This window comes from Platalea leucorodia (assembly GCF_965183815.1).
Source record: "Platalea leucorodia genome assembly, chromosome: 14".
Taxonomy (NCBI): Eukaryota; Metazoa; Chordata; class Aves; order Pelecaniformes; family Threskiornithidae; genus Platalea; species Platalea leucorodia.
Window position 1 is genome coordinate 10,327,878 of NC_138836.1, and position 23,503 is coordinate 10,351,380.

Here is a 23,503-nt window from a genome sequence, read left to right on the forward strand (position 1 = left end):
TGAGATACACAGATGATGGCTGATTCAGCAGTCTGGTACTGGTGGGTCAATGCAAGTGATCCAAATCTTGAATTTGATTTTTTCAATCTCAGAATAAATGGAAAAGGTAGAAATAGAGAGAGTTGGAAAAAAAACAACTCGTGAAGAACCAGGCTTTATTTCTTCTGTTTATAAATTACTTTCAGAATAAAAAGAAACAAAAAAGTGTAAGACGAAAGCAGGGAGCATTGAGTCTGCAGTTGAGTACTGTTAGTGAGGGGGCTGAGAGAGGTTCGAGAGGGGACTTGGCAGGTTATGATGTCTTGGGATTCAGTGACAAAATCAGTATGCTTTTCACCTTTTCAAAGAGGTCAGACAGAACCCTGCCAGTATCCCAGAAGACCCTGGCTTAGGGAGATATTTTGTGTGTTATTTCTGCTGAATGGTAAGCATGTGGTTTAAATAGGAAACTCTGGTTATTTCAGTTGACATTTTTTCTCTGTTTTACAAATGTCCCATTGTCAAGTGTATTTTTGGTGAAAAGTTTGTATGAAATGAAGTCTCTCGTGCTGTCAGAAGGTTTCAGATAGATGCAGCTAATCTCAATAGCAGATGCTATGGCTTTGAAGGAGTATCTGTGTATGCATGACTTCTCTGGCTGCAATTTTAAAATTCCCTCAGCTTCTGTTGCAAATATCTTATTAATTTGATTAGAGTGGATATGTGCTCTGTGGTAGGACCAGATTATCTGTGTTCCTGGTACAGAGAATGCTTGCATATTTGCTAGTATTGATAAGAGATTGGATTCCTGTGTATTTTATCTGAGAGTACAGAGAATGGTGCTTCCATATTGAGATATAGCTTGATATACTTCAAAAAACCCAAACAAAGTCCGAAAAACTCTACACACAATGAAAAAAGGACCATTTTTGCTTGTCCAATTTCACTGTGCCATTTATTAAAAGAAAAAAAAGCCCCTAACAAAAAGTAAAACCAATACTGCTTTCAGGTGTGTTCTAGAAAGAGGTTTAACTTAACTAAGATTTAGTCTTGTAGGAATCTGTTATGTAACTTCTTCACCTCGTTGCCACACTCTGTTTGTAAGGCTTACCTTCCGTCTCTTCATAGTCCAGAATAAGTTGTTCGATATTGGTTTGCGGCTGCCATGGTTTTGGGGGGAGGAGGGATCAGGAAGCCAGGCTTCTGAAATATGTTCGTCTGTTCTGTAGTGGTAGTTAATTGTGAGGCTTTTGGCAAGATTCCAGGTACTTTTTATCATAGCTACAGGAAGAAATGAAAAAAAAAAAAAATCTACCTGTCTTAGGTGGACTCTTAGAAAATAGAGAACACCCAAACCTGAAAGGCTGGTTACAGAAGAATTCCTTTTCTCTAACACCCAGGTGAACTTTCAAAATGATGCGTGGTCTTGAAAATAGTATTTTAAAAAGTTATAATGCGTACATCGCCGTAATAGTTTTCGAATTAGCAAGGAAGCATTATAAATAGTGCAGATTTTTTTTTTTTCACTAGCCAGCAGGTATGAGCAAGAATAAATGCCACAGATGAAGCTGTAGCAGGAAAAGTCCCTCCCCCAGCGCAACTGGGAAATGGTATAAATACTAAGCAGGGAATAAATGACAATGAATTGCTTCTAGCTTTTTCACTGTAGGGTTTATCTCAGTATTGCACAACCTTAGCCTAAAGGTTGGGGTTTCTTTAGTGATTTTTCTTTTCTGACGTGCAGTGTTAGAACTTTACAAAATTTTTATGCTCCTTCAGAGTAAGTAATTCATTTGCTTAGTAGGATTCCTTCTTAAGCCTGTTTCTTCATGTCCTTAAACTGCAGTTTGCTGCTGGTTAAGTTAAAGGAAGACCTCTGTTAGCTGTAAACCTGTGTGAAGATCTCTAGTATGACCTTGGGCGTGAGTAGGTAGCTGAATCCCCAAAACATTCGGTGCTCTGTGTTGCAGAGAAGGTAGATCAGTACTGTCTTAGGTCAGCTGCAGGCCTTGCAACGTAGCCAGGTAGGGGTGCTTAAAGATTTGGAGTTTTTATGGCTGCATTACATAATGATGTTGAGATAGACTGGCCAAAATCCAGATCTGTCTGCTTCCGCGCTGGCCCCTTGCCACACTCAAAAGCTCACTCTAATTTCAGTGTTGTAGCGCTTCTGCAAACCTGCCCTTAGTTTATTGAAGCAGATACCTGGGAAATGAGAGCCAGCGTCCATTTCTTTTAAATACTGTATTTAAGTAATATGACTGGTATCAAACAGTAAGTCTTTGGCGGAGATGTAGTCAGAATATAGTTCTTTAGGGCAACGTCGACCTTAACCAACAATCCCTTCTCTCTGCCTGAAAGCCAGTCTTTGCATTACATATTTTCCTCCCTCAGCAGCGAGGCAGACAACAATCTCCTTTGCTGCCCAGCTGTGATTCATTGCTAGAGCAGGTCTTTCCTGTGTGCTGACTGAGATAGGTCCGTGGAAAAAATATCACGTGATCCTATAATTAAAGGCTCTCTTAATTCATTACGTAGTGAGAGACTGAACTGAGATTGCAGCCAGACAGACACAGCCCTTCATAGTCACGGGTTAGAAAATGCTTATTTGGTTTGTGGATATGCATATATATAGCCTTATATACCTGGGTCAGTGTTAAGAATTGTGAGAAAGTTATGGCAGCTTAAGAGATTTCGGCTGTTAAATTCCCACGTATCTTCTGAGCACGCCTGAGTTGTGGTATTCTTCCCGTCCTCCCTGGCAGGCTCCTAACTGGGTCCGGCCTGGGCGCGGGAGGGAGAGGAGAGGCCGCCTGTCGACGGTTCTTAGGCACTTGCCCTCCCGCGTGCGATGTTAGAGCATTTCACAGAGCCACGGGAGAGCTTCGGACAGCCAAAGCGGCACGGGCATTTGCTGACCCTCACTGGAGAATTTATCCTCTGGATGAAATAGTCCTTTAAGAGTAAATTGTGAAGTAGACAGCTTGTATAGAAAAATGAGACCAAATCATAAATGTTTGGCAGAACTTTAAACAAATATTTATTTCTGACAATGGGCCTAACCAGAATTTATCTGTGTTTGCATCTGTGTTGATATATTAAATATTAGTAGAACAGCCCTAATGAAGCTACGATTAGGACCTGCCTCTTTTTCTAAAAGAGGTTAGAGTGCCATGTAAGAGCATGTGGTCTCAAATCTGAAATTCTTTACCTTGAAAAGCCGGAGTTCTTTTTTTAGCATATGAATGATAGTGATAGGTATGCTATTTAAAACACGGGAAGCTGACATACTGTAGATATGGCTGTTTACACTTTTTTTTTATGCCCGAGGCTCTCGAAGAGGATGAGCCTACCGAAGGACACTTCTGCAATGCATTAGTTTCATTGAAGAAAAATTTGAAGAATAAAATTATTATTCCTTGTATTGATACTTATAACTGTGTTGAAGCTTCATAATTCATTAATTGTGATGTTCTTAGCTGCTCCTACAGTGACGCTGTGTACGATACTTCCTTCAGTCATAGCAGATACCCATTTTTTGGTAGTAGTTTTTTCTTTTATAATTCTAAAATAGAAGGTTTTGCAATACCTATGAATTGAGAAGGCTTCTCTGCATAAATGGTCCATATCAAAATGTAAGACTTATCTAAGAGGTCACATTGGCTTAATCTGTTTTAAGAATGGCATATTTTAGTTTTAAACTAAATTTAGGCAATTCTTGTTCACTTGAGATCCAGTGAACAAATCTGTTTTCAATGAAATAGGGTTGACATGAAATTTTGCAGTTTTCTTGTGGAGACAAGACCTAAGGCTAAGGAACAGGTTTTTGTTGTTTGTTTGTTTGTTTAATTGCTGTATTTGTATGCTTTATATGATAAACATGGCAATAGATTAAAAAAAATGGCAATCTGAAGTTAAAGTAACATAGGGCTCCTGTGTTATAGTCTAGGTTTGTGTAAAGTATGATTTTAAAGGCACTTTTTTAAAGGAATAGTGTGAAGCATTTTTTATTTACGTACATGGGACCTTTCAGTTTACAATGTCTTCCGCAAGTTCTCTTAATTAGTTCTGTAGTGTTTAGCATCTGCAAGGTGCTAAGCATCTGATTGTTTAAAATCTGTCTTTAAAAAGCAAAATATCTGTGCAACCTGTCTCCAGTAGGAGGAATAAAAAAAAAAAAAATCTGTTGTTTGTAATGCTTTGAAGCCTGAAGTTGTTTCTTTATTTTCATAAGGCTTGAGCAAAGCGCTGTGTTGCAACCTGCAGTTATGTTGTTAGGTAAGGCAGGGCGGAGTGCAGCAGGTGCTTATTAATACCTCTAGGCTACAGGTAAAGGTGACTGTATTTTCTTGAGCGTTCACAGACCTAAACAGGTGGATATTGTTTTAATAATTAGGTTGAGAGTGGACACTATTTATCCTCTGCTTTTAATGGCCAACTTTTAATGTAGATCTATGAAAGAAATGGTAACTTTTAAAGTTAAGCAACAATTCAGGTGGTCTCGTTGAATCTCCCAGCCCACTACTTTTAAATAAGACAGACATGTTTATAATCTCAAAAGTAAAAATTTGACTCCACTCTTCCAAACTAAAATAAATTTCTTCTGGAAGTTTTTTTTTTTCCCTAAAGCTTTTTTTATTTGTGTTTTTATGAGAAATTGGTTTTAGGTGTGAATTCAACATGATCTTAAATCTGAAAAATTGAAGCAATATCGAGCAGAACAGTACAACACTGTGGCCACACTGAATGTTTGAGAGGTGGTTAGAATGGTGAATTGAAATTAGATAACAGATACAAAATCAGAAGCTGACTACAAAGCTTTGAACTTCATTCCTGCTCTGGAGGAGTATGAATAGGAACAGCTTAAATCAGAGAAAAATGTTAATTAAAATTAAACTTAGTATTTTGCGTTTAGACTGAAGATGAAGAGTTGTGTACGTGAGATAACATGGACAGGGAATCTGCCAAACTGTGGATTAGGAAGGTCTTTTATGAAAGATCTGTCAGCTGCAGTGGACTGGCCACTCCGGATGGTTTTGCCTGTGCCGTTCCTTCGTGACTTCCTTCAGCCAGGCTCTCTGACACCGCAGGGAGCCACAGCAGAAACCAACCTGCGCTGTGTCTGAGGGACTCCAGGGTAAAGAACGAAGTGAAACCTGGAATTTTTGGTAGTGTTTCTTTTGGGTTTTTTATGACTTTTAAATACCAGCAGGAAATGTAATGCTGGACTCCCTTTTTCAAACACACAAACATTTGTCAGGAGCAATTTTTATGTTGTGTTTCCCATAGTCCACAGTTCACCAGTAAATACTCTACCAGTGACAGCATGAAAACTTTAACAGATGACCCCTAGACAGTATTTCCCTTGTTGTTGTTGTAGTATTTGTATTTACTTAGCCCTTCCTGCTGCATACTTCACCTTGTTTTCCCTGTTTCTCCCACCTTCTAAATGTTCACTTTTATATCCTTCCTTTGCATTATCTCCCTTTGCTCTCCAGTCATGTTTCCCTTGCAGCAGCAATGCTTTGAGTCCCAGACACAGGACATCAAAGAGGTGTGAGTCCGAAGGCCTGCTGCGAGATCGTGGGGGGAGCTTGACTGAGCCGCTCAGCCTAACGGTGCTGCTGTTCCTGCCCTTGCCTTAGTTTCTGCTGGCACAGACCCCTGGCTGCGTCACCTCTGTCTTTGACCCTAATAAGCCAGCTGCCATTTGGAATTGGCCCTCCTATTTGGGAAATTAGTGCCCTGAATTGAAAAAAAACTTGTGTTTTTTCTTTCATACAGACGATACAAATGTGAGGAGCTGCTTGTGGGTCCTTCCTCCGCATTTCCTTCAGTGCACCGAGAGAGGAGAGTGCACTCTCAGCTGTCTAAAGTAGCTGGAGCAATCACCCTCTGCTGAAGGAAATTTGCAGCAGCCTTGCAAAATTGCCTTTGGCATCTGTTTTAGTGTTCCTGTAGAACCAGCTAATTCCATTTTTTTCATCAGTTGATGCAGCATTTTCCAAAACAAGCTAGTCAACATTTTTAAAGACTTCTGTGGCAGTTGCTGTCGGAACTGGGAAGAGCCCAAATATCCATCCATCTTTGCTATATCATTGCTCCTGAATGGGAATTGCTTTTTTTCCCCATGTAGTGCTTCTGTTCCTAATAGTCATATCTTGACTATCCCTCTGATTACTGCTTTATTTTTTTTAGTAGGTTAAAATGAATTTAAACGGCATTTTAACACTTTCCTTCTCCACTTGTGGTGCATATTTTTTCGTTTCAAGTACCAGGCATACAGTGATGAACTGTACATTGAAGTTTAATTATTTTGTGATTATATCCATTCAAGTATATCCAGATACAGTTTGCTAATGAAATACAGTTCAGTGAGCCCATTTCGTGTTCAATGGGATCACCTTTTGACAAATATTTTCTAAGGAAAAAAGATACATTTGATAAATTTGATACAAGAAAGAAAACTGAGAGAGAAATTGTTTCTTTTTTTTTGAGAGGCTGTTTTTTCTACAGACATTATTCATTTATTAAAGACATGCCTTCTAGAGAGAGATGTATTCAAATTATATATCTGGATTTGCAGATACCAAAAGAAAGCCCTCCGGGGGGCCTTGCATACATACAGTATTTCTTAAACTGTGGCAGTATATTACTAGAACCATGTAAGAGTATTCTTCTCTAAGTTTCTGGAAGCTCTCTTATCTGTAGAAGAACGTTATTGACTTCTGCAGTGATGGGGATATAAGCATGAAAGTGAAATCGTTAATCTGCTTGTTTTCCCAAGCTTATTTTTGTCACTTCCTTATACCAGTACCTGTGTTAGAAGGCCTTTGTGCTAAGGCAAATGAAGATCCCAGAATCTTTACTTCTGTTGTACTACTCTACTTTCTCTGGTTTCTGCAATATGATTAAAAAAAACCCTCAACATTCTCAGTCCGAAGGTCCTCAGGTTGTCCATTAAATCAGGAAACTATCCTTGATACGTGCATTTCTAAGAGCTGCCTTGGGTAAGATAGCTACCGTATCAGTTGATTTTTGGATCGTGATTTGTTTCATGAACACGGGTAATGCCACTCTGCTCCCAGACGGAAGCTCTGTCTTCTGGGGTATGTGTGTCATTAAAGAGATCCTGACACTGTCAGTCGAGGATGATTTTCTAGGTCAGTGAGGAGAAAACAGAATATTCTCAAGACTACACAGTATATTATTTCCATTCAGAAACACGGTGTATTCCTGCTGATGATTTTTTCCAATTCCTGTAACTAGTTGGATTCATCACGTGTAACATCAATAGTCTGGGGTATAGTTTAGTTTCTGTCAAATGTTGTCCTGTGTTTTAGTGTCCCTCCCTGTCCTCACCATCCCAAATAAACATGATTGAGAAATAAAAGGCACCTTCCCAGGAGGGCTGTCAGCTGCTTTTGTCTTGAATCTCTCTACTGGGCCTCATGAGACAGCATTTGCAAATTTGGCAAATTTGGAGTCAGTTTAAGTGCGCTCTGAAGTGCAGTGCATGATTCCATACTGCTGTTTAGGATGCAAATATCTCCATCTTATCTTCTCACTGTTTAATAAAAACCGATATGTTGATGAAATCAGTATAATTAACATGACTGATAGGAGAAAAAAAATTGACTTTTTTTTTAAATACTGTTTTCCTTCATCAGTGGCTTCCAGTCTTGCATTAAATCATTCTCTGCTGGTGAAGAGGCATGTAGTCATCACCGTTGTTTTGGATGTCTAAGCAGAAATGAGAGTAAAGCCCATCTGTTTGCATTTCTAGGTTACATTGCAGTTTTATACATGGTCTGTGTTCATGATCTGTGAATCTGGCAGTGCTGATAGGTTCAAGCTTAAAACACTGCAAGGAAGTCGCTCAAATTAACAGCTCTACAGGGAATAAAATATCACAGCTTACTTGCTTCATGCAAGAATGATGTTGAACGTGTCACTTTGCTTTAAGATTATGCAAAAGCTGTACTTGAGTCCCTTTCAAGATTGGTATATTGATGATTCACAAGCATTGTTAATTCAGAAGAATTTGTCATATTAGGGCTTCTACCATGATAAGTGTTGCCTGCTAATAGATGGATACTGATTCTTTTATTTTACGGTAGTTACAATACTGTATTTCTTAAGATATATTTTTTAGTGATACATGCTGCTGTAATAGTTAAAGTCCAGCACTTTAAAAAGTGGACACTTTAAAATTTTGCATTTTAAAATTACTTTGACTTCTGAACATGTATCGCTGAGTAATAAATTATATCGGTGTTACTTCTTATGTAACCCACTTGCTTTAATCCTCATTGAATGATATGTGAAGGAAATAAAAAAATAAACTGCTACTGACAAGGAAACAAAATAGTGTATTAAAAAAACAACTCTTCTTTCTAATCAACTTCAAAATTAGCACGTATTAAGAGCCATGCTTTCTTTTCTTTCCGAACACGCAACTCCACCCCATGTCTTTTCTCTAATGATCGCTGAATGCTCTTGTACCTTTTTTTTTGTTTGTTTTTTTTGATTCACTGTATGGTCCTAACTGTTGCTTTTGTATTTTTTTAACAGTTGTTCCTGTCATTTTGAAAGCGCTGACATATGACGAGAAGAGGGGGGCATGCAGCGTGGGTTCCAATGTGAGAGATGCAGCGTGCTATGTGTGCTGGGCCTTTGCTCGTGCTTATGATCCTGCAGAACTGATACCGTTTATTAATCAGATTTCCAGGTAAGTTGTAGCAATAAGAAACTGAGCTATTTACAGTTAATTTTTAAAATCTATTCAAAATTAGGAAGGAGCTAGAAGTTAATCTAATAGTCTAATTCTGTATCTTCTAGAAGTTAATAATCTAAGAGTCTAATGCTTTAAAATATTTAAAATTGGATATTGACCAAAAGTGATATGTCCATTTAGGGGAAATAAGTTCATGCTTAAAAAGTAGCTGGCGTGTCCCATATAACATGGATGAAATTAATTGATCTCTGGATATTGTTTGCCAAGGAATGGCTATTTTTGTTTCTCTATGATAATTTTTAATAAAATTAATTGATTCATGCTAACAGATATGCTGAATATCTTAAAGAATTGAATATGGGTGGGATGACAATGACATAAACAATACTGTTGCCTTTCCATGTAATTATTGACATCTAAAGTTTCTTCCCGTTGCGGTATGATGCAGTTTAACTTTCTGGATTGAAATGCATCTAAATGTTTCCTTATCAAGTGTGATAACTTCATTTCCTTCTGTTTATCTGTCATAACAAAACAAAAGAAAAATCCATAAAAACTCACTGTAAAAAGATTCAGAGAAATTCACGGAGGCTTTGGGTGGGTGGGGGTGTCATCTGTTGTCTGCTTGGTCACCTGCTTTATGGTTAGCTCAGCGAAACGGATTCAGGAACTTTCAGAGGATTTGGAACCTTACTGCAGTAGAGGTAGAAATAACAAACCACTCTAAAATTGGGGAGTTGCCTTGTGGAGTCATAAAGAGCTGGAAATATTACAAGAAGAGAAGACTTAGGGAAGAAGTTACTCCTTACCTTTTCAGGTGAACACTTGTTTCTAATGATCCAGGAGTTTTGGTACTTTGTCTGATGGGTATTGTGCAAAGAATATAGCATGTCTTTATTGACCAGCTTGCAACTTGCAAGTTGAGCAGGTTGGGTCTAAAAGAATAAACTACACTTCAGCTGTTCTCTAAATAGCTGTTTTGGAGCCTCCTGGTTCTTCTGTACCATTTACAATTTCTGTTTCGAAGTGTTCCAATTTAAAGATTTTTTTGAGTAATAAAATCACTTCCAGTTTCTGAAAGTGGTAGGAGCTTGAGCTCTACACAGTGATTCTGAATTCTTGGTAACATATCACTTTTGAATAATGGAGTTTTTGTTATAACTAATAAGACGTTTTAGTTAACAAATACACGACAGAATTTTTTTTCTTTTCTGATACCTTTTGTTTTTATAGAGAACCCCAGTCCAGAATGACCACGGTACTAAACTCTACTTACAGTTGAATGGAAACACATGCATATACTTCTTTTTCAATCTGTGGTTTCTGTTTCAAAAGACTTTCAAAAGCAAAATTTTCAAAAGATTTCCAAATAAAAATCTGTGATACTGCAATGGTGGACTAGACCTTGGTGCAGCTCTTCATTTAATACTGATGATCTTTTTGTAGCTACAAATTGGTTTTACCTTTTTCTTTTTTCTTCCATCTCATGCTTTTCCTCCTATTTGCTTGTGGGATTCTCTCTTCAGCATTTAGTCTTTTTGTTGGCAGCACACTGCTGACATTTCAAGGTGTCTTTAATGGGTGATTTGCACTGCAAACACAAAGAGGTAGCTTCTAACAGTTTCTTGGCAGACTTTTAGTACAACCATTGATAGCAGCAACTCGGGCATCCTTTTGTCCATCGGAGGGGTTTTGATCAGTAGTCATTTAGTATTATCTTTTTAAAAAGGAAGAAAAAAAAGTTTGGACTATACCATGATTTGTGGTCCTGGATATCTGGTTAAATTTCTAGGGGCTGCCCTGCTTCCAGATTGCTGACAGGACTATTTCAATCTCATCCAAAAAGTCTTGTTTGGAAACACAGGATTACTTACTTAGCTCAGCAGTTCCCAAAGAATATGTGACTTTTTCTTTCTTCTTTAAAACCTGTTTTTAAAGTTCTTTGGGACAGTCTGTAAGCCCTACATATCCATTTTTATCCCTTGGTGCTGGTGCACTGTGCCCTTGCTGGTCTCCGCTGTTCTTTGTCCTTGTACCCTCACCTTCCAGTGCTGGTCCTTTAATGCAGGGTCACACAACAGTGTCTCTTCATCTGCGTGGTACTTGCTCCTGGGGTGTTCTGAGACCTTGATAAAATCGTTCTGTCTAAGAACCTGCTGTCAAATCTCTTAGGGCCAAACACTGTGTTTTTTCTTTTTTTAAGCTGTCATGTCTTTTCTCCAAAGTGAGCAGACAAAAAAATTCTAAGACATCTTAGCCTTGTGTCTCTGATAAAGCAGTTTCATGTTGTTTTGATGATGTTTCATCTACAATAGCGTAGATACTAAAGGAGAGGAGTCTTGTAACGCCAAGCTGTGCTAGAACGTGATGCCATCCACTGTTTCTGGATGACTTTCAGAAAAAGCATGTGGTGCTCCAGAATAGACCTGCTTCAGTTAAGCGTGCTAAGAAATAGTGATATTTGCCATGGTGAGTTATTAAAGAAGTATTTTATTTTGAAGGGTCATATTTAATTCCCATCTAGCTGAGTTCATGGTAAATTATATATAGTATGAAATTCTTAACATAAAGGTACCTAAAGATGTGTTTGCACAGTGGAATAATCACGTGATTACATCTCGGGTTGTATTCCTGTTTTTCATCTAGCCAGCACAGGTAATGGTAGCAATGAAGACACAGTGACACCCATGACCAGAACGTTGAACAAATGTTTCTAGCAGGCTATTATCAGCTGTGCAGCGTTATTTACTGCTATCTTTATACTCGCAGGAATACATTTATGTTCTTGCTGCGAGCAAATCTTCAGGTTGGGTATAGCCATGCCAATACTAAAGTCTGGTTCAGAACCGGTGCTTTTTGTAGATTTGGTCAGCAGCCTTATGAAAATAAATCCTCTGCTTCCATCCTCTGACTTAGCTGAACAACTTTTAGCTTTCTTTAAGGTCTGGCAAGCTTGTTCCTTGTGAAACTTAAAAAAACCTACGTGTGAGTGTGTAAGCCTTCCGTTTATCAGAATTCTGATCTGTTTATCAGAATTTTTCTTCTGCTTATGATGCTTTGAGCAATATATTTCTTTTACTCCTTTCACCCTACTGTGGTGAAACAACAATGATGTTCTCCATACGTTAGATGCAAGCTCACCATTTTGATTTTTCATGGTTTGTGGTATTTTGTTTTACTGTCACAAAGCTGTTAATGGGAACTTGTGGACAGGTATGAAGGAGGTTATGTTTCTTTTAGCTTTCAGACTGTTCTGGAAACAAATTCTTCTTTTCTTTTTAGGAGAATGTCAAGTGAAAATAATTGATATCTTCTACCTATGGCAGTAATACCAGTTAACACTGTGGGTATGCCAGCTCCAAACTTCAGTTGTTGGGAACAAGTTGGTGGAGTGGAGAGAAACACAGGGTCGATGGCAAGGGGGAAGCTGAAAATTGCTTATGATCACTTGTAAGGTGTTGTGGTTTGTATATGCTTAGTTTTCTAACAAAGCTGCACAGTATTTTAGCAAGTATTAACGCTATAGTAAGGCTTTACTTAAAAATCTTTGTAGTTACGTTGGCCATACCTTTTTGAAATATAATCAACTCTTGAAGGTAGAATTGCCACTCCAAAGAGAAACGGTGAAAAAAAATATTCAAATAAAGTATGACACACAGTTTCACCTATTGTGTCAGCAAGCTGATAATTACATACAGCTTTTTTTTTTTAAATCTAGCCTTAGGTGTGTCACTGTTTTACTTAAAGAAGAGTCATACTTCTAGCCACAAGCAAATTGTTGCTACCCTTAAAAAATGCAGAACTCAGCATCTTGAAACAAAGTACATAATATCCATTGTGAGCTGAATTACACAGCAAAACCATCTGTCTGTGTAAGAATACAAACTATTAGATTGTTATAGAAAAATAATGAATCGTTTACCTGAAAGGAAAATATTACCGCCTTAAAAAAATGTAATGAGCAATTGCGATCCTGAACTGTTTGCCTTGTCTTGGTGCTAGAAATGGCAGATGGTTTCTCCTTCATTCAGAGTCTTTAACGCTGCTCTTGAACTGGCTGGAGGCACACAGATAATGCTGAACTTGGAGCACAGGTAGCTGGTTGCTACACTCAGACTCGAAAGGCCAGGCGGTCGTTGTGGTAGAGGAAGCGCGCTGGCGGTAACTAGAAGTTGTTGAGTTAGACAGTGAGCTGCTTCGTGTCTTTCTGCTTCACGTCGTGGCCTTTGGCAGGTGTTAGTGTATCTCGTCGAGAAGGTCACTTGGGTACCACAATACAGAAGTGTGCTGCTTAGGCTGGGTCCTGCCCCACGACCCGTTCAGGCTGTGGGACCGTAGTTACAAATCAAAGCAGAGGGGCGATTTGGTGGTGGGTTTCTTTTTTCCTTTTCTTGCCTGCAAAGGTGTATCATTGTGTAATGGAAAGGCATTGTTTTCTGTGGTTTCAGTAGTCAAGGGACATAAATATTTCACTTTTGACTAGTGAAAAATCACCTTAAACTGCATAAAATCATATTTTTTTAGTAAAATTTATGACAGTGTTTTAAAAGGAATATCTGTCTCCATATTCAGTGATAGCTGTTTCTTCTCTGCTTTTTTACATATGTTCTGTTATTAAGTGATGAAATTGTCAGAATATTGAAGTTACAAACTTAGATTGCTGTCGATCATAGATCAGCTCTTTTCCTTCCTGACCTTACCGCTCGTCTTTTAAGAAAACAAGAAAAATGATAGAGAACACTTATTAAAAATACTCACCTGAGAGTATTTCTAATAGTACTTGCTCATGTTTTCACATGTCAGCGTTTTTTCCCTATCCATATTTCAACAAGATACACTTACATTTGCTTTTTTATTTTTTAAAGTCTACTTAAACTGGTTTCTGAAACCTTGCCTGATCTATTCAAACTACAGGACCACAAAAAGAAAATTCTTGGCAAAGCAGATGAAACTTCACTTTTATTGCAGGATAACCTACTACGTTTTGAAATGCATGTACTGACGTTGCTATTCAAGCGTATCTGTAGCAAAGCGCTACTTGACTGAGATTTTTTTTTCTCTCCCAGTCTCTACATGCATGCTCTCTTTTTAAGCTTACCTATGAGGAAAGTTAAACATAATTTAGTAACTTGGAAATACAGGTAATTTGATTCCTGCCCCCTTGGGTGTGGAAGTTACTGTCTGTAAAGTGGCAGGTGCACGCTAAGAAGCTGAGCTGTTTTGTTTAAAACCTAAACAAAAAATAAAAAGGAAAGCATACTTCTACTCTGTTACACAATTATAGCGATTAAATTGTTGCTGGCTATCTTAATTATTTGGAACTGTTGCATAGTCAGAATGTAGTTTCATTTATCTGTCATTTGATGGTGTAGGTAATCAATAAACGAATCGTTATTTAGAAAGATCTAATTGCTCTCTCCCATTCAGCAGAATACCAACACAAATCGTGCGTACAGTGTAGGAGTGCAGGCGGCTTTGTCTTCCCTGCGGTGGTGCCTTGTTTTTGAAGAGGGGAAAAAAAAAAGGAAGGTGTGGCTATGGATGAATGATGTAGCTTGCTCCAGGGCAAGATTGTCCTGCAGAATTGGGGAAATCTGAAGCATTGCTTTGAGCTACATCTTGTACCATGATGAAATATTGAGAATAGCTTTCTTCTTTTATGTATTTGAATGTTGTCTTCAGAAGAGAGTTGTGTGCCTACTGCGTCTTGCACTTGTGTAAAGTTGTTTCCTGCAGGGGCATCATATGCCTTTTTTTTCTTTCTTTTTTTTTTTTTTTTTTTAATAAGCAGCATTTGTAATTCCTGTTCTAAGCATTTTTCTTACTGCTCTTTTCTACATGTGTATGTATTATACTTTCATCATTTTATCCCAAAAGTTTGGGACTGGAGTACCACACTGACCCGTGTAGGACGCGGGGTGACCAGCAGAACGCGGAAGAGCTCGCTGTGGGCTGGGCTAGAGGGACCGTGAAAGCATGCAGTACAGAAGTGGGACCGCTCACTGCATTTCGTCCTTTCTTCAGACCTTCTCCTTGCCTAGATGAACAGGGGGAATTAAATCAGACTGGAGTCTGAAGGGCTTTTTCCCCTAGCAGTGCTGGCTGAAGCGGGCTCTTTTGCTTGCTCCTTCACCTGCGCTGCTCCCGCAGTTGAGCGTAGCGCAGCTGCGTGTGATAAAGTGAATGGGGGAGCTTCTCTGGTTTTAAAAAAAAAAAAAAAAAAAAAAAAAGCTAGCAAAAGAAAAATGAATTGAGCCTGGATCTGTCTTCACCATGCAGCTCACTGGTAGCCATTCCCGGTGGGGGACTGGCGTGGCCGAAGAGGTGCGAAAAGGGCTGTTGGCAGCAGCGGCTCTCAACAGACTCGGGTCTGCCTCTGGTCTCACCTCCTTTTTTAACTTGCTTGGATTGCTCAAAACTGTTTTGCTTGTGATGGTGATTATGCCTTCCCTTCCCTAAAGTATAGCAGGGAGGAGAGTTTTCTGTCCTGTGACAAGTTAGACTTTTCCCCTTTTTTGGGCTCAGGAAGGAAATTTTGGGTCTGTGCCAAATTGGCAAGAAGTTTGAGAGTTTATTTTTTTCTTCCCGCAGCTTCAGGGTGGTATGCTTGAATTAATAGTAGCAAATTCTCAGAGGTTAGCAATAGGATAAGCTTCTTGCTGCTTGTGACTAATATAGACTAGAAGTGCCTGCTACAGGTGATAGAGGAAATTCCGATTTATTGTCTGGTACATCTGGTGCTTGTAAGGAGAGGGTAACCTGATATTTCTGTGTTCTGATGTCTATCACCTGGCTGGCCTCCGCTCTCTGGTTCTTTCGGCCCTGTCCGGGGAAGGTGATGAGATCAGCGCTGGGCTGAGGGAGTGAGCCGCTAACGTAGGGGGTCCTTTTAACTTGCCCTGAAGCCAGCTAAGTGAGTACCCGGGGGAGAGGGGAAGGGATAGGGAAGAAAGGGAGAATTATTAGTTGACTGATAGCATTGCAACTTGCTTTTGGAAGTCCGTTTGTGTTTATTGTACACTTAACTGCTTGTCGTGCATACAGGCTAAATATACCTCAAGGAACTACAAAAGGTGTCTCGCAGACACTGCAAGATGCAAAGCCCGTCTTTGCTCTACCTGTTAGTAGTCAGGTGTGGTACGTTTCAGGCAAGTCAAGACATGATCCTTTAACTAGCCTAAAAAATATCCCACTTTGTTTGACATAAACAGTTTCTTTATGTTAGGAAATCCTGGTGGAGTATCACATAAACTCCCACGACAAAGCAGACAGGTGAAGACACCTTAGACATGTTTCATCTTAGGCATGTTGCTTTCCTTGCTAATCCCTGTGTTACGGCAGGCTGTGCCTGCATTTTCAAATGGGAATTAACTTGAAAAAATTATTCGTGTCATCCGATCAGTTTAAAATACTTCTATTAAAAGGATTAACATAAAACAGTGACTACAGTATGATTTATTAATATAATGGGGCGACGGGGGCAATGATGAAATTCCTGGGTTTTTTTGTTTTGTTTTTCTTCAACATGGTGTTCAGTTGCAGCACTGAAGAACTCGGGTGGCATCACACAGACAGTATGTTGTTATGCTGGTTTTACTTATACACGTTTGTCTTAAGGTAACAGAAGAATAAGAAAAAATGGAAAAGTACAATTTGATTATAAGCTGAACTGTTCTGTATAATAACCTGAAACTTTTCCATTATATTTAATAAACCACATTTTACGTCTCAATATGAAATTCAAAAAGCAGTATTTATTCTCCAGTGATGGTCTTTTAACATTTCCAGTTTGAAAAGACTGCATAATCTTTCAAATCAGTATGTTAATATTTACTGTGTATGTGCTTACACTCATCCCTAAGTGTCCCTTTCGGGCCGCTGTCGGAGACAAGACAATGACTTGGAAGGATTTTGGTCTGACCCGGCACAGCTCTTCTGAAATACGCTGTAACACTTAACTTCAGGGTACCTTTGACACAGTAAGGGCAGCGCTGGATTCTGAGCTTTCTGCCTCGATGCGGGTTTTGTTTTTTTGTTTTGTTTTGTTTTGTTTTTTCCTCAAGAGAATGATATTGAAATATTGCATAACTGACAAAATAATGTTTTATCTCCTAGTTGGTGTAATCGGAAACATCAGGCAAAAATTGGCTTCTTTTTGCTTTCCAGGGTGATTTTAATCCAATTCCTTACTTTTGAATGTTCTCTTCTATAATTAAAAGATTTATGGGAGCTATTCATATCATTAAAACCATATACTTCTTAAATGTCCTTTTAAAATTATTTTTAAGTTTCTCTGTATGCCAGAGAAGAAAATTAGCAAACATGGTGTGAAGACGATATATTTGACCCAGCACTTTTTCAGCAGTTAGCCATGTATGCTGCTTCCTAATGGAATGCTTCCTAAACTTTTGCTCTTCCAAACGCTGGCGTTGGGGTGAGCTTTTGTCTTACAATCACCTGGTGTCTTTGTGGCAGAGAGAGGAGTTGCTCATGCGAGTAGCAGTAAGAAAGCATTAACTGTCTTTAGAACAATTTATTGGGGTTTATTTTCATTTCATTCTTGCTTTCTGTCTCTTGTTTTCTTTAATGGAGATAAACTTAAATTACACAGACAACACTGATTATGCATTTCAGCGAATTTTAACAACACAGTATTCTTCGCTGTAGGAAACCGATAGCTACTACCCAGGGAAGTTTGATATTATCAGTGTAATTAATATCTTTATGCTAAAGCAAAGCTATCGTGGGTTTACTTTTCAGCCAGTATTTATTTCCTGTTTTGCCTGGAGTCAATAAATAACGTAATGAAGAGTTTCAGAGTTTGAAAGGAATAATTTTCTGCTTAAATGATTCTCCTGAAGTGATGTTTATTTGTCACTGAAGTTAATTGAATGCTGGAGGTGGATTACTAAAGCTGTAGACTGTGTGTCCTGGGATATATTCTCTCCCTTCTGTTGTGCAGCACATCTTTTAAAAGCAGTTCTTTAAGGCAGAAGAATTAAACTGCAGAGTTACCAGATTTCGCACACAAAGAAATAGTTTCGTATAATCATGCCCCTGTATCTACAGATCACCTTTTAAAAAAACTGCTTTGCAATTTATCTCGCAGGCCACCTTTTCGCAGGATTTGCATATTGTTTTCTGATTTTTTTGTTACTTACAGGATGTGATTGTTCTTGTAGAGATAGCTGCAAGTTTCCATTGCTTAACTTTTCGTTTTGCTTAAGCCTTACATAAGACTTGCTGTGCATTTGGCTATTGAGAAACTGTATTTCCAAGTTCGAATTTAAAATTGCACTGTATGAGTCTCACATTAGAGATGATAGTTATGTTCAAGTTTTAAACTTCTGCTATATTTAAAATAGAAAACCTTTCTATGCAGTTAAACGTATTTGCATACTCCTTAAATTGCTTTGATACAGTAGGATGGCAGTTGTCTGTTTATGCTTTGGAAAGTCCACAGCAAACTAGAGAAACGAGGAAGTACATGGTTATTTCAACTCAAATTTTAGTTTAGGCTTGTATTTATAAGCAAGCTTCTTAGAGGAAATGCTATGTGTTCTGCTTAGAAGTCTAAATGTTGAAGTGATGGCGTTACACATTCTCCTATTTTTGGTACTAATACTCATGATTTTATTTCCTCAGTGCATTGGTTATTGCTGCAGTATTTGATCGTGATGTTAATTGCAGAAGAGCTGCTTCAGTAAGTTATCACATTCTAGCTTATATGTTTCTGTTATTTTTTGTTTGGTTTCATTTAATTTAATAATTTATAGACTTAGCTATGTAGAGCTACAGTATATAAGCAATATATTGTGTTGTGACCAAAAAAATGTTTTTTTAAATCCTTAGAAGTATGGTGTGAGTTTAGATTTTAAATAATATAATCCACAGATCCACATCTTGATTTATGGCCACAGTTCACAATCTGCTGTATTGTTGTCATGATGGATAAAACAGAGTATCTAAGAGACAGCTATTTAGCATTTTCTAGTCACAATATCAGAGACAAAAGGGTCATTCATAATATACAAACAGTGTATCTTTTTCAAGTCACCAAGCTGGTAAGTTTTGTGAAGTTATACTTTTCTAATTGGTCATCAACTGCTACTCTGTAATTGTGGTAAGCTGAAAAGTTTTAGAATAATATCTCCCCTTCTAACATATTTTCAGTTATTGTACAAAACTCTTTCCGTAGGACTGGGAATTTTTAAAACAAAGTGATAAATCCATTAGGCAGATACTGTTATCTAGTTAATAGGACTGACACCAAAGTATATTCTGTGGAACCTTTCTGTAGAAAATATTTATGCAGTTGAGAATTGAAAAGAATGCGTGATTGTTCTTAAGAGAAGGGAATTTATGGAGGAGAGATTATAGAATTTGAGAAGAAGAAAGAATGAACATCTTTAAGAATTTAAGTCAGTGTGTTGTATATATTGAACCTGCTTTCTTAAAAAAAAAGTATGAATTGTCTGTTTCAACAGAAAAAACAGATTATCTTATGTATACGTAAAAAACCCCACCCTATAACTGTATTAACTCAAACACAGGACCAAACAATGTCTGTCAAAGAACCAGGTGTCTCTGTTCCTAAGAATAAACTTCACTGTGACTGCATTTAAAAAAAAAAAAAAGAAAAAAGGCAGTCTTCGCAACATGCGAATTAATTAACAGGTCTGTCTTATTTTTTGACTGAAATTTTGAAAGCTAATGAATGCATTTATAACATAAGAAGGATTTCTCAGGGATACCTGGATAGCATCCTTATTTTTTCTAGCCACACCTCTGCTTGAGAGTTTAAGCTGTTGAATGAAGCTGCAGCATAATTGCTGGAGAAGTGAGTCAGTTGCTTGTGTAATCCTATCACAAATCACTGTGTCTAAATAGGTTAAAACCAAAGCATGGAAGCTAAGATGCTGTAGGTCACTGAGTACGGATAGAACTTATTCTTCGCAGACTGTACAAGTAACGAACATAAGCAATGCTACTTTCCCCCCAAACTTCAACTCCTTAATTTTAGAAACTGTAGAATTTGCTATTCTTGGCTAATTTAAGTCACTTTATTCAAATGAAATCCTTAGAGGAAGGCAAAGGTAACTTTGCTTTCCTGAGAACTGCACAAAACGTGAAGGAGTGTGGACGCTGAAAAGTGAATTATTTATTTGCTGTGTAGGAATTGTCCTAGGAATCAGTGGTAATATATATAAAGAGGAGAATTCTTTTTAACATGATTGCTACTACAAGTGTGCTGCTTACATTTAGTGGCTTGATCCAGTTGTCATGTGTAATCTTCATTATGTGTCTACGCTTAAACGTAAACCGGTAGTTTGACCACAAAATATGGTGCTAAACCAGATACATTTACTAATGCTATAAGCTTAGTGCAGGTTGTGCTTCTGTATTTCAAATGAGTACGAAATACACTACATTTTCTTTTCGCTTTCCTCTTCTACTTTAAACCAAGCTATGGAGCATTCAGCAATTCAGTTATCTCCAGTCAAATTAATTTTTTCATTAGTACATTCTAATTTAGAGCTGGTCTAAATTTGGAATTGCTGTTTTGATGGATAGTTATGAAAGCACTGAAACCTTTTTTCTTATTTTAGAAAGGCAGGCAAAGAAATATTTTGTGTTTATCGGGCATTACTACAATTTTGAAGAAAAATACCTTGGAGTCCTAATTATTTCCAATCATTACTACAGTTAAATACATATTTAAATCAATAACATGTTTTACTAGATTTTCCATCTATTACAATATGCAGAGCACCAATACAACAAAATAGCATATAGAGATATTTTGAACCCTGAGGTTAGAGAGAATAAAACAGAACGGTTCTTTTGAAGCTCCAAAAGCGTTCCGAGCTGACTTGTGTAACTCTTTCATGAATAATCATTATAATAAGTGATCTCGGATTGGGCTCCATTCAGCTCTGACATGTTAAAGAGGGGGGTTTTTTTCCTCCTCTTGGTTGGCTGATAGTTTTTAAAATGATGACTTTGAGAATGTTTTAATAGTTTTTCAGTTTTTGTGGGAACAGCAAAGTATTCAGTTTACAATGCTAGTTGGTCATCTTCGTTCTGGTATCATGGGATCTTTAAATAAAGATCTTTGCATCCAGTCCAGAAGGGGATTGTATGAAAAGTGGAAAATTATTCTTAGAAAACAAATGAAACATTTGGCATCTTGTAGGAATTTGCAGTTGTTTGAAAGTACGACTGAAATAGTTACATTTTCAGTTACTGAAAATCGCTTCAGTATTATGAAGAAAAATCTCTTGTGAAACAATAAAAAAGTGCTAAAGAAACAAGAAGGGAATTCTGTCAACATTAAATGAGCTCTAGAAAATTGCCTTTTCACTTGGATAAATAACATGTTTCATTATCTTCATATTTCTATTTTACTTTCTCTCACAAAGCTTTAACAGAATAACGTTGTGGGGATGGTTTTGTAACTTTTTCTGTGCAACGTACTCCTTCCCACCCAGGAAAAATAATTTACCTTATCACATTTTTGTTGCTAAAATTGGGATTAGATGCTGTTCTTCTAGAACAGTAATGTGTTTTAAGTTGTTGCAGCTGGAATGTGCATTGTCTTCAAAGCCCTCTTAAATCAATAGTGAAATTTTCTGAATATAACTCTAAACACCCTAGGGTTCTGTTTTTACATTTTTCGGGTTTTCTTTTAATATCTTGGGTTTCATTGTAAATTTCCCCATAATTGATTGCAAACTTATTTTCAGAAGAGGCACCTTTTAGCTTTTTTTTTTTTAAATGCACAGCAACAATGCTGAAGCAAAGAGGTTCGTGGTGATGCATACGAACCTCCCTCTACCTCCACCTGTGAAACAAGATACTGTACAGTTTTAGTCTGCAACTGGGAAATTTTGTAGCTACTGAGCTGTGTATACAGGAATTTGCTAGTTACCGTATTTCTCTTCATACGTTTATGAATTGTAAATTCATAACACAAGCGTGAGAATCTATAACAAACATTATTTTTCTCCAAGGCTATTAAATTGAAATCCTCAACAAATATATTTATAGTAAGGCAATACTAACATCTATCTTTGTAAGGAGTGGTTAAAGTTGTATGTTTTTTATAGATAAACTAATCAATTAGGTGTAAATTGACATTTAAATGGGATGTTTAGAATACATGAGATGAATGCTCAGTGTTTTTGCCATGCTGCTGGACTATTTCTTAGATCTTCCTGATGGTTTTTCGAAGTGAGTTAAAAAATGAAATGGTGATATAGTGGTGGAATTTTAAAATTCCTACATTAAGTAAACAAACTGTGTGAAATCTTTATGTACAATAGCTGTTTTGCTGCAACATTGTCTGTAGGCCCCTATACATACTTTTCCAATTATTTTGCCACAGTATATTTCAGTCCTGGGCCTACAGATGTATTGTAAGTAGAATAAAACTTTCACTGGTTTAAGACCAGGTTTACATTGTTTGATTTTGTATCAGTAAGGCACTTGTACTGAGCGGTACATTTCTAAAAGAAATTGTAGTGCAGGGATTAAACTATTCAGTCCCTTGGATATGATAGTTGAGAGCGTCATCCTTGCTGAAACCCCCCTATGCTGGGTAAAAGGGTCTATAAAAGGCAATTTAAAAAGGGGATCTAAAGCTAACCTGTATGTAAAAAGAAATAAATGATGCAGGGTGACACGAAGCGATGCCCTGGCAAATCCTGACTGGAGCGTATGTTGGTTGAGAGGTAAGCAGTGAACAAACCCATGTCAGAAGCTGGGTTACAGCACGCAACGAAGAACAAGCGTAGGGCATTGCTGCAGCTCATGTTCCTGTTCTGGAAGGCTGCTTTATGCGTTGCCCAAGGGCGTATCTCCGCTGCCGCCGCTGCGGAGGATAGCCCATGCGCTTCTACCCGAGGCAATCCTAAACTGGTTAGCTCGGGGCCACGGCTGGCAGCGTGGCTGCAGCTGCGAGCAGGCTCAGGTGGGCTCCGAAACCCGCCAAGGTGGTGGGTAAGCGGTTTAGAGGCAGCCTGTGCTACGTGTCCTGCAATGGATACGCTGCGAGCAGGAGCTGAACTAGCCCGGGCAAGTCTACAGGAACTGCAGTCATTATCCTAAACAGACATAACCTCAGAAATGCACTAAGGGACTCGGCTTCATTAGGGCTTGCTCCACCTGTGTTCTGTGAGCGCTTGCTCCGTATGTAGGGTATGAGACCTTGGTGAGCTAACTTCACCTTCTGTTTTTACAGGTGGATTACCACATGCGTACTCTATTTATGTAGGAAATACAGAAGCTCTGTCTGTGGCATTTTCAGTACAGATTGGGACTTCTTCCCTGTATGTTAAATATCAGTTAGCTGTCAGGTGACAGCTGCTGGCCATCGCTGGAGATTTGTGTTTGTAGACAGAGTGACATTCCCTAAGAGAAGTGTCCAGATAACGATGATTTCTCCTTTCTGAAAAGAGTTAAGATTTACAAAAGTTTTTATTAGTACTTCTGATTGTGTATTCTTTTAAGGAACAAAAAATTGGCTTTTTTTAGAGAAGGAGAAAATTCAAGTAGGGAGTAGGGTGTTAAGTAGGTTTTATTCTGTATACCATACAAGTAGAGAGATTAACTTTATGGTTGTATTCATTGCATTTTGCAAGATTTTGAGTTTAATGCAAAACACAAGAAACACACATGAATTTTGTCTTCAGGTTTTATAATTTCAGTGTTTCAGCATGCTTTCAGATGTGTATCTTTCAAACAAGTATTGCGTTCTCGATATTTCTTGTCTGATGTTTTCATTGA

At 38.0% G+C, this 23,503-nt stretch overlaps 1 protein-coding gene across 2 annotated transcripts in view; it reads left to right on the top strand.

Annotated features, from left to right (window-relative positions):
• The window catches only part of TBCD (tubulin folding cofactor D), a 131,272-nt gene that overhangs the window by 47,539 nt on the left and 60,230 nt on the right, over nucleotides 1-23,503 (top strand). For both annotated transcript variants that reach the window (XM_082326585.1, XM_082326586.1), the window contains exons 15-16: nucleotides 8,554-8,710; nucleotides 18,362-18,419. In XM_082326585.1, coding sequence (XP_082182711.1) covers nucleotides 8,554-8,710; nucleotides 18,362-18,419 — 215 coding nt within the window. The remainder of the gene's footprint in view (nucleotides 1-8,553; nucleotides 8,711-18,361; nucleotides 18,420-23,503) is intronic.